Source organism: Corvus moneduloides, chromosome 8 (genome assembly GCF_009650955.1).
Source record: "Corvus moneduloides isolate bCorMon1 chromosome 8, bCorMon1.pri, whole genome shotgun sequence".
Classification (NCBI taxonomy): Eukaryota; Metazoa; Chordata; class Aves; order Passeriformes; family Corvidae; genus Corvus; species Corvus moneduloides.
The window spans coordinates 13,850,797-13,863,198 of NC_045483.1; the positions used below are offsets into that span (position 1 = coordinate 13,850,797).

Below are 12,402 nucleotides of genomic sequence, written 5' to 3' on the forward strand. Positions count from 1 at the left end.
AAACTACACAGAAATGCATGAAATACCACATACTCCATTGTAAAAACAAATTTATATTTCCAACATTAAGTGACAGAGAGAGGGGCAAGGAGTCTGTTCGTATTCTTTTGACATTTAAAAAAAAAATTATCCTTTTAGCAAGTTTATCCCTCTCTCAATTCTTAATTTACCAACATGCCCTAGTACACAAAACATGTTCACCCAGCATGACACACATCAGTAGCAGATAGACAGGAAACACCTGACACAAACATCCCTCTTCCACCACACTCACTTCCAGGCAGCAACAATCCTGACGAGTCAGGAGGTACTTACCCATAGAATAAAGGTTGTCAAAATTCTGGTGCATCCGAATGATTTCATAATAGAGCTCATCATAGCTGCTGGGAGTGGGCAGAAATGTGTCTCCGTAAGTGATGAACATGTTAAACAGGTTCACAACCTATACAAGTGAAAAGAAGTTGCAACAGGAATATTTATCCCAAATCTATTCTGCATCAGAAACAGTACAAACTATGTCCAAAACCTTCAAATAAACAGCTTGCAGTTGCAGCAGATAGCATGACATTACCTCATTGCTTTATTTATTATTTTCTTTATAGTACCAAAGAAACAGACAAGAAGCTTAAATACTGTTTTATCTGGGACCAGAAAAACACATTTCTATTCTGCATACAAAGGGCCACAGAACAAGAAAAAAATATTATCAAATCTGGAAAATTAAACTAGGTCTTTCCTCACACAGACTTATTTCAGTGAGCCAACCCTATAGTTAGTCCAAGCACTGTCCTTTCCAAACACCTAGAGAAACCAACCACAATGATACTCCTCTGCTTCATGGCCTTGTTCTCATATCTCCTTAACAAGCCAGCAATCCTTTCTGGAATCCTTTCAGGATTACAATTCTTTCCTAAGATTAATTCACAATTAAGTTGTTAAAAGATAAGAGGATTTGTGCAAGGGTAAAGATGCTCACCATAAGAGCAAGGGTGAAGATGTTGTGCTTGGCCAGCAACACAGTCTCATTAGACATGAGGAACTTCAACAAGTTGATCAAAGCTAGGAGAAAATAGTAAGTATTTTTAAAATAGTATAAAAAGCAAAGCCATCATCATCAAGTCACTTAAATACAGATGCATTTACATAACCTAATGCAAGCTAAACTAAATGCCAGCTATTCACCTCAGAAATATATCAATTTATATGTAGGGTTTAGCGGTGCTTTTTGTTGCTAAAATACTCGGCTGAACAGGTAAGTGACAGCTATTTTACCTTCCCACATTTATTCTCCTTCACTGACTTCCCAATCAAATCTACTCAGGCTCAAGGTACATCTCTTGTTAGCTCAGTCAGCTCATGGAGATTTTTCTATCTGCTAGATCCTGGAGTGAGCTTTGGGGTTGGAGAATCCAACTGTCTTGTTTCTGCTTCATATATCACCAACATGATATATGCATAGTCAGCCCCCAAACTGTCACTCTTGTTGATACATGCAGTTATAAAAAATAAAAAAGGTAAGAAAACCCCCACAGCACAGCTTTTCTGTAGCTCTGTGTCAATGCTACTGCACTGCTAAAAAGAAGGATGTAGTACTTTATTGTGCCAGTTATCTGGGGCTGTGCCATAAAGATTACAGATCTGGTTCAAACTTGTCTTAAATAATAAAACAACAAAAGCTCCTGCTGTAACCACCCAGTATCAGTTAGTAACAGTGGTAATTAACAAAAAGGTTGGCTAAAAATGCTTTAATCAAAGAGACTTTACAATAAACAACTGTATTCCATGCACTTTAATAAAATGTAAAGTTCCTTATCTTTTTTTTTTCTAGTTGTTGAGATTTTTCAGAAAACTAGCTTCTTCTGCATTATAGCTGTTCAAGAGTAAAAGCTGAAGGCTGACTGGAAGAGGTTCTTAATGTACTCTCTGCTCTGAAGTCAACAGATTTCAAGACTTAAAACGTCTGAATTAAGATGTCATGAAAAGTCAATGCTGGAACACTGTACACACCTTTTTTTAAAGGTTCTTAATTATCTACTAATTGGTAACTTCATCCAACAGAACAATACCGGGCATTACTCCAATTTTTTTACAGGCACAAGTAGAACTTGTTAATCCCTTTTTTCCCCCCACCATTACACAAGCATCACACACTACCCAGTAACCTGTGAGAAAATAAGCTGTGGTTTGGGAGAGCTCCACAGCTAATGCAGAAAAAAACCATTCACCTCAGCCCAAAGTACAGGCTATGAAAGAGGAAGAGATAAAGCACAGGGAACAGGAATGAGGTATGGGCAGAATTTAGATACTCATCCCCTTCAAGATTACAGAGGTAAAATCAAAACACCTACAGCAAAATGATGTGAACACACTGGTCAGATCTTGAATTAAAGGAAACTGCCAGATTCTAAATGCAGTCCTGCAACCTCTACTTTACAATACTAGAAGTTCACCATGAGTATCAAAAGTTTATATATGCACACCCAAAGGGAAGCCTACAGCCCCAAGGCGGGTATTTACTCATCACAGGCAGAAGCTACTTCAGTTTAATCTTCCAGTGGGTGGCTGATGCTGAACTGCAAACCAGGAACGAACAAAGCTCTCTGCAAACTCCAGACGTGCAAGTGCTGTATCTTTCAGAGCTATTCCAGGATTTAACCATCAGTAATAGCATTTCTCGCTTCCATGTCTGCAGCTCACCTCATGAAGCACATTCATTCACACCTTTTCAATCCAGCCACATAACTCTCCACACCATCATCACCCCATCATCAGAAACTCCTGGGACCAAAACCAGAGCTTGGATTCCACAATAACACAGCTCTGGAAATACCCCTGTCAGTTACTTTTCTGCAAAACAAACGTTTCAAAACAAAGTAGCAGGTACAGATGGGCTCTCCACTGGAGCAAAGATCCAGCTAAAAACAGGTTGCCAAGGTAACCAAACCTCCACAGCAAAAAAGTCTCCTGCAGTCAGTGCCTTGGACTGCAGACAGCTGCCCTGCATCTCTGTCACAGCAGCTCATCAGCCATCCCTCCATCTCAGAGTTTCAAGCATTTAGTTACAAGGCTTTACCTCCTTCCCAGCCATGACAGTCCACAGGGCCACAGCTCATGAACAGGTGCTGCTGTTCAACTACCAGCAGCTTGGGTTTGTGGAAGCAAAGTAGCAGAGCTCTGGATTTCTTCTGACAAGTTGTGAGAAGCCTCATGTTCATCTTTTTGCCTCTTACTCTACCGCAAGAGCCCTGCTGAATGGCCTTTGCCAGCAGGTCATGGCACAGCGTGACAAGAAGCCACCACTGAACATCCAAAAACAGTGAACATGAAAGCTGCCCGTGATGAGGAGAACTATTTTGAAAAGAACGAGCGTATTTGTCCAGAGCACAAGCACTCACCAAATGACGAGGACAAGCACCCTACAACTGCCCACTGCAATACTTCTCACAGACCACCCTGAAGCACTTGTACTGCTTTGTATTGGTGACAACACTAGAAGGAGAACTAACTCTGTTCTCTCCCTACATTTGTTTCAGCCATTGTGATGAATCTATGTTTAATTTTCCTGTTTCAGTTAGAAAGAAGACAAGGGATTACCTCTGCTTGAAATCAGTATTTATACCTGAACTGCACTGCATCACAGCCCACTCAAAACAACCTGTGCTGCTCCTTCCCTAAGAACTAGGAAGGAGAGGAACATGCTTCACATGAAGAAGAAACTGAGCGCTGGGCTCAGAGCCCGGTCAGAAGAACTAATCCGTCAGAGGTTTACAGCCACTGTGTGCCCTGCGCTGACAAATTTATCAAGTGTTAGGAAACCACACATTCCAGAAAAAGTTGCAGTGTTCCTAACTGGGATATACACTACATTGATGCTAAAAGAGCAACCAATCTTTCTCCATGCCAGCACACTCTGCAGCAGCCTCTATCAAGTGTCTCTAAGGAACATGAACACTGTGGAACCTTTAAATCCCTTTGCCGTGTCTCTGTAGTTTGTTTGTAAGGCAGCCCCTGTACTGAAAATGAGGACAGCTATGCCCTGAAGTTTTCAGAACTAACAACTTTTAGATCTGGCTTCATATGCCTAGTGCCCTTCAGCAACAATTACACGCACAAAATAAACCTTTAGAGGAAAGTCCAACTGACTGAACACCCCTCTGCCCTCGAGCTCCAAGGGAGCACTGATGCCACTGCTCCTGAGCAATCTGAAGCCAAACCAGATGTGTCACTTTTTCCCTGCTGCAATCAACTGCTCGCCTCTCATACCCCACCTGCAGGCTGCCCTTGCACACTAGCCAGGAAATTATCCCTTTTTTTTTTTCCCCAACAGAGGAGCAGTTCAGTCTCCCAGCTGCACAGGCAGACACCAACGTGATCCTTGCTTGGGCTCAGCCACCTTATCCCAAATTATGCTCCAGGATATAACAGCAATGGATGGTTTGGGCATGAGATCTATTTCAGCATTAACTGGAAAAAAGCACCATTTTTGCAATACCCTCTAGAGCCTTTTTTTTCCTCCCTAAAGGTATCTGTTCTTGGCCCGACCCAAACACCCACTGTGGTGAGTCTTGAAATATCCATAACTTCACAATACAACAGGGTCACTAGTACTTCTTTAGCAATAAAGGGAGAAGGCTCTAACTAAACAAGCAGCCACCAGTATTTTCATGTAAGTGACCTGAACTGAGTGCACTGGCTATGCCTCTTAAATCAACAAGAAGAGAACACAGCTTTGGACAACTATGTTTACAGCCTGAAACCCAAGTAGACAAGCAGGCTGAGTGGACACAGAGCCATGTGACTGGCTCTGTGTGAAAAGTGGTATAAAGCAGGTTGGTTCTTAGGCAATTTTCTCTCCAAAGAATTATTATAGCAAAAGGATGAAAAGTGACATCACAGATACCCTCCCCTACTTTTTAAACTGAAATGACTGCAGTGAAAGAACCTCTTAGCTCTTTCTCTGCTCAGCTGCTTTTGAAGACACTTTCCCTTATCACCTCCCATAGCCACTCTGTCTGCCAAGGAGCAGCAGTACTCCTGCTCAGTTATTTGCTGCCCTCCCCCAGACCAATCCTCTGTGAGAAAACTGCAGGCAGCCACCATCTCTCCTTTTCTTCTACCAGGAAGGAAGTAATTCCCGTTACAGATGCCCTTCACTCCCTCCTTCCCCTACTCCTATTCCCATAGCAGATTTACCCTCTTTCCCTATAAGCCTTGTTTCAAACAGAAGTATATTCAGCCCCAGGTGAATTGGGATTCACACAACAGTTTTGGGTTTTTTAGCGTCTCAGTGTTCCCTGTTTGGATCATTTGTAATGCAACAGAACCACGGAGATAGACCAAGAGAAAAGGGGGGGAAAAAAAGTAGTAGTATCATCCCTTGGGCAAGTCAGAATGTAGCACAGACTCTGCCAGGAGCATCGGAAGGCTCTGATGTGTTATTGCACAACACAGCAGAAGAGAAGAGCCCTGAGACACTCATCAATGAGAGCTCGAACGGGTTGAGCACAGTACAGAGGCCTCTGTCACTGCATCTGCTGCGCTTACAGGTCAAAAATCTTCTAATGGTGCATATAATGGCCCTCAAGAAAGCAGCGAGGGAGAAAGAGATGTGAGGGCTCCTCAGTTGCAGTGTAACAGCCATTAACAGGATCTAGTGCTCTACTAAAATCCTCCAATTTTCTACCCTTCAACTTTCAGGGCACACTGGGAAGAACAGTGATTTTCCCATTCCCTCTAGAAGTTACCATTGAGTCAACAGTATATTCAGTGTCCTCCTCCCCATGTCTCAAATCAAAGCCTCCTTAGAAGGATCCCCACCCATATATCACTAGAAGGCAGCCGATCATGACATCTGGGCAACACTTCCATGCTGCACAGAAGTCCTCTGCCTACAAGTGCTTCAGCAGAACAATAACCACCCTGGATCTTCTATAGCCACCCTGTTCACATGTATGTATTCTCAAGGCAAGGTCCACACTACTCACTGTAGCACATGGTAAGCCAGATCTGCTAAGGCTTAGTGCAACTAAGGCCACAACTGAGAATAAAGTGGATTAGATTCTTCAGGAAGCATCACTGGTCTTTCTGTGCTTCAGTTCTTCCAACATACAAGAGAAAACAGGACCATTCTATCTGCAACAGCACTGGAAGTATAAATAGAGCAAAATGAGGAGCCCTGGCTATACCTGGCCAGATCAAAGGTCCACCTATGCTTAGTGTTCTGTCTCTAAATGGTCTACATCAAGCACTTGTTAAAAAAAAAATAGGCCAAACAATGCTTTCTTATATGTTCTTCCGGATTCCAAAATTCAGCATGATTCCCTTACACGAGGGGAACTACAGTACAGAATGTGAAAAAAACAGATTCTCACAGCACAACAATACCACAACCACGGACCAGTCCACTCTCTTGTTCCAGACTGGAAGTCACAAGGGCTAAGCTAGGATAACCACATAGCCCACTGTGCACCTATGAGGAGAAGAGACCCCAGAAGAGTAATCACCTCTAAAAAATGCTATACCTGAAAGGCAATTCAGATTTAGGGAAGCAAAAGGCTCAAATATGACATTCTGAGACGACCTAAGTGTTAAAATGGTGCAGATCTGGCCACAGTCAGCACTGGCAAGCACTCAGAAGAACAGTGATCAAAAGAAACTCAGGAGGAGATGAGTATCTACAGATTGGGTTTGACAGGAAAGAACAAACAGAGGTATTTTCCAGACAGAGTTGTAGGAATAAGAAGCGTGTCCAAGAAATAGTTACATTGCTATTACAAACTAATGCACCAGAACTCCCTGAGGCACAAACTATCCCAGCATCCTTGGACAAGCGAACCAATTACTCAGGGACAGCACTTGCAGCTTCCTGTCAATCACCCACAGCACTAGAAAACAAGACTGTTGCACCAATGCTGCAGTCCCCTCTCAGGGGAGCAGAGGGAGCAATAAAAGCTCTGTCAACATCACTAGTCAACATGCTCCAGCTCCTTCCCTCTGCTCTGATCAGGAGGGAGCACCCTGCTCACTGCTGTAACAATTACCTGGCTGGACGCTCCTCTACCCTCCCGGCTTGCTGCCACAGGCACTGCTGAGTTCCTCCTCCCAGCCACCACAGCTCTGTGGCAAAAAGCAGCTGGCAACTAGCAGGCTCCCCATCACCAGCACTCTACAGCTGTTCCCTCTTTTCCCCATGACTCGCTCTCAGGGGTACATCCATGAAAGCAGGCTCTTTTCTTAATGAGAATCAACAGCTTGCCAGAGGGCTGGAGCACATGCTGGCATAACCCATCGCTCCCAGGATCAGTCAAGCAGGCTATTTCACCTCCAACCCTTCACTTTCTTTATACAGCCCCCATCCTCAGAACTCACTGTTCCCACCTAAATGGAATCAACAGGGTGAAATTGCAAGCTTAATGGAAATGCTGATTGCTGATGCCAGAGCAATGCTGCTTGATGGCAATCCAGCAAGCAGTAAGAAAGAACACAAATTTTCCAACTTCAGCTAAAGCCTAGATGAACAATATGCTTTTTTCTTAAGAATAAAAAAATTAAAAAAAAAAAAAAAAAAGCACAGACCTACAAGCTTCATCCCTCTTCAGAGGGAAGGGTAGTATTGAGCTGAATTCTGTTTTGTCTGACAGTGTAAGTTCACACTGTTAAATAGTAGTCTTGGGAGTTACGGTTGCACTTTTTGCCTGGGGTTTTAAAGCAGAAAAGGTGGAGAATCTGGAGAAAGAGAAGAAGTATTGTGTGAGAACATGGGAAGACAGCAAGGTAAGGAACCTAGGAGTGATACTGCCTGAACACAAAAAGGGGCCAGGGATAAATTATTGCATTCTGAATGCTGCAAGCCCTCCGGGCAGAGAAAGAAACAACTTCGAACAGCTGTAACACTTCTATCATCAATGGGACCGTTTCCCAGGAGAAACTATCACACCATCTCCACGAGGTCACTGCAAACTGCTAGGGATTCACAACCAAATTCTCCAGTATTTGTTAGCTTTATTTGAAACAGGACAGAGCAAGGTATCTGGATGAGACCTGCCAGGCTGAGGGAAGATGACCAAAAGGTTGCTAAACTTATCCATGCAAATTACTAAATTCCCTTTGTGCTCATCTGAGCAAGGCTCTGTTGAGAAATTCCCATCCTGATCTCACCAGGGGATCAATAACAGCACCAAATCTTATATTATTCTTTTTCTGTTCATCAGCTATCAGGGTCAAACTCTTTATCATCAGTATTAAAATATGTTAACATAAAGTAAAGGTAAACCAGAATTAAGTAAAAGCAGATGCTTCCAATAAATGACCCATGCAGGGAATTTAGAACATCCTCCTTTACAAGAAAAGCCACTGAGTTTCTGCATTTCTTACACTACCTTCTTTAAGAGTTTAATACCAGGACATTTCACCAAATGGCTGGAGTGTTCCTATGAAAATATTCTAGCCTTGATAGAAGGAGGTCATATGGAAAGGTGAGCATGAAATTGTCCCACCAGTTGAGAATGACAGCAGAATACCACAAGTAGACACTTGCAGTCTTCCTTCTGACCTTCCCATCTTTCTGCCTGTAAGTGAGCTTTGTATGAAGGGACTGGGGTTTTCTTTGGGGTAACATAGAGTGCTCCCAGGGGTACAAATTAAATAAATCAGTGAGTATCAACCCACAACACACACCACAACTATAAACAAAAATTATTTTATAAAACCATGTTTCAATTTCAATCCTTTCCTGAATTCCCTGAAATAGATAACAGGGTTAACAGTTGTCTTCCTGAACCCAGTTTGTGCCAACACAGTACCACATATCACAAGCACCAACACCCCTATGAGTGAAGAAAACAGGACCCCCAAATGGCTGCAAACTCCCAGTATGTATTCCATGGCACATAACAGCTACAGCCTTTAGTTTGTGTGAGAAACTAAGCCATTTGCTAACTGGCCAAGCAGCTCTACGGTCTTCCAAACTCTCATGGCATCTAGTGATCAGGAACTCTGCCAGTGAACTAGACTGTCTAGTACACCAGTGTGTGAATCCTGCCTCCACAAGAGCTGCAAGATGATAAGCTTCCCGTGCCATGTAGCTGCAGCAGAATGTGACAGTGACAGCTGGATTAGAGATGAAGGGAAGACACAACATCACCTGACTTCCAGCCTGTTCAGCAACATAAATCAGAAGGCTGAAGCAGACCTGATCAACAGTTGTAGAACCAGAAATGACATAGATAACATACTCCCAGTAATCAATGTTTCAGTCACAGAAATAATAAACCAAAGTGATTAAACAATACCATTTTAAATATGCACTGCATAAGGGCAGTGTTATATATACTGAAAGTCAGGGGGGAGCTTCTCCTCCACAAAAAATTGCTTCTTTATTTTAAAATCTTCCCCAGAGGAACCTTTCACATTTTTAGTATTCACCCAAAAAGATTTTGAATGCAGTACTATCCTTGCTTTAAATACAGAACCTGACAAAAAGATCTGAAGAGTGGACAAAAAGGGGAATAAAAAAGTGTATTTTGTCTAGTAGCATCATAAAAGTCTGCTTTGATGACCCTAAAATGAAAAAGGAGAAAAATTAACTTCTTGATAGTGCTACATATTTGAAGCATGCTTATTTTACCAGTGCATTCTGCATCTACCAAATTAACTAAGCTACAAGGTAAGGAACTATAGCCTTATGTTAAAACAATTTGGAAACTGATCTTCAACACTTACTAATGGCAATGCTCACTTTTAATCCTACTTTGCATTCAACTGCCCCAACAAACAGCTATTTCACCATTATTATTATTATTATTATAGTTCAGATTTTTTTAGGCTCTACTCTTGCTATTAAAAGTCTTTATTAGTATTGCTTTTCTGTTTCTTTAAACATAGCTTTTGCTTAAAGCAAACCATAGCAACTGCAAAGAAGTTACCTGCATCCCCTAAGCTCAGAGTGAATTGCTCAAGCATTGCTAATTTTGAGGTGGGAGGAGTTGAAGAATGAGGTCTTTTTATATAAAAAGCTTAAATGACTCATGAAAACTCTTCTGGCATAGCTTATACATGCTTGACAACAACAACCACCTATATAGCACTGTCCATCATGCAAGTGCTGTACAAACTAGCCCAAGAACATTGGGCTGTTTCTGAGAACAGGGAACTGGCTGTTCCAAAGTTTCCTAATCGGCTCTATGAAGTACCTTACACTTGACATTCAAGCGTAATCATCAGTGTTTAAAAAGTGTAAGGTACCTGGCATAACAGTTCAGGAGATTTCCAGTTGGCCAAAATGTCTGCAAGCAAACAGGTCAACACAGTCATATCCACACAGACTTTCTGACCTTGGCCAAATTTCCAGGCTAGTCACCAGCAGTGGTACACTGTCAGTGGTGAAAAACCTGAAGGTTTTCTTCAGCACTCAAAGGGAAGAGCTGCACACTAACCACTGATGGAACTGAAGTGAACAGACAACTGAAAAGGCCTATTAAAAAAGAACCAAGATCAACAGACATCTCTGGATCTGAATCTAACTGCATTTGCATTTGCCAGTCACTTTCATAGGTTAATCAGATTACAACTTCTTTTCACTCTCCAGCCCTCTTTTTAAGATGTTCCAGAATTTAGCTCCACTAGCGATCTGATATTTATTTTCACACTACTTTTAGCTAGAGCCAGCTTCTACACACTACTTTTGCCACCCACAGATTTTCCTTTCTGTCAATCCTGTTTTCAGCTCTCAAATCCTTGCATCTTTCTCTGTCACCTGAACATTCTTGGTCATCTGGTCAGCACAGCTAGAGATTTATACTGCTTTGAGTGCCATGGCCCTGGTCCCTTTACTTAACGTGAAAAAATTATTCTAATAGAGAAGCTAAGGCTGGATCACATCCAAAGACTCTGTAACAATATTGTTCTTCTTTAAGCTCAGATGTTGCAAAAGGAAGTTCAACAGAAATAAGATCATATGGAAACAATGTGCCAAATAGTGGCATATCTAAAAAAGTATAAAGTCTTACAGACTGCATAAACAGCCTGATACGTGTCCCAAGAGATGCCAAAGCACCTGGATCCACTGCTTTTCTCCACCACCATTGCAAATTAAAATAAAAAATAGTAAATGCAGAAACTTTCTCAAAGCGCTGCTGGCCTTCCATGCTGAAGACAAAGCATCCACAACGGAAGAGCATCAATCCATCAGATGACACACAAGTGGCTTTCCTTAATTAGAGATTAGCTAACATTAGAATTGGCAAGTGAACAGAAGGCTCCATACACTGCTACTGCTTCCACCTACAACCTTTATCTCAGTTCCTCCGCACCCTATACTGACTACCTACCCCACAGTATTCTCTTTGTCTTCTTCTCCCACTCAATTTTCTGCCTGAAAAAACTCTCCTCCTTTTACGTGCCAGGTAGAACTCTCTCCCTTTCTTTCAATATATCCTTACACAAATTCCCTCCAGCTTCTTTGTTCCGCTCAGCTCTGTTGGGGGGCCTCCATTCCTATTATCCACGCTGCACCACAGGGGCATTGCTTCAGTCATCATACACTTTGTCATTCTAGAAGACAAGTGTGGGCTTGAAGACCTTCTGTAGAGCACACCTGATGGGACAACCTGATATCTCAGACGTTACAGTGAATAGCTGCTCCCTTTTAGCTGTTCCTCCAGCAGTGATAACTGATTATTCAATCCAAAATAAAAGCCTGATGGTCATATGAGAGACAGAAATTAATTCAGAAGTCTTGTGCTCCGGTTTGGAATTGTCTGTCACATAGAACAAAACCAGAGAAAGAGACATTCTTTCACATCAAAGGCAGCAGCATTCTGGGTAATCAAGAGCAACCTTGACAGGGTAAGAGTTAAGTACGAAATAGATCTCAAGACAGGGCTGGCAATTAGCATTTATTCTGCAACATATATAGCATTCTAGAAGCATGTCTGGGGCAGCCAGGACCTGCCCTTCTACAGGTGTGTGTACCACTTCACCCAGGGCCTTCCAGCCTGTATAAACCACTCAGCAGTTACCAAAGAACTCTGTTTACCTCAACATCCTATAAAAAAAATTTTTTTGCAACTTTCTATGGTAGTTTACTCCCATGAGAGGATCTCCTTAAACACACAGAAATCTATAGTGAGCATGGAGCTCTGCAGCTACATCAGGTGTGCATTCCAGTTCCTTCATAGAAACCTGACCAATCCAAGTGGTTTTATGTTACTGCTTTGCTTTCAAAGCATGTGCGGTACTTAACACTTCTGAGGCACTTGATGTTTCCAAAGCTCTATATAAACACCAGTTAATTAGAGACTGCTAACAAGAATATCCCAAGATGCTGAATCTCAGTGTGTCCAACGATTTCTGGTTTTTCCCCTCCCCTAAAACAGGGAAAGTTAAGGATTGAAAGATGCCTAA

General features: G+C 42.2%; 1 protein-coding gene across 2 annotated transcripts in view; it reads right to left on the reverse strand.

Annotated features, from left to right (window-relative positions):
* ARMH3 (armadillo like helical domain containing 3) overlaps positions 1-12,402 on the reverse strand; it is a 131,600-nt gene that overhangs the window by 78,581 nt on the left and 40,617 nt on the right. For both annotated transcript variants that reach the window (XM_032115699.1, XM_032115698.1), the window contains exons 21-22: positions 977-1,059; positions 316-442 (exon numbers count right to left, since the gene is read on the reverse strand). In XM_032115699.1, coding sequence (XP_031971590.1) covers positions 316-442; positions 977-1,059 — 210 coding nt within the window. The remainder of the gene's footprint in view (positions 1-315; positions 443-976; positions 1,060-12,402) is intronic.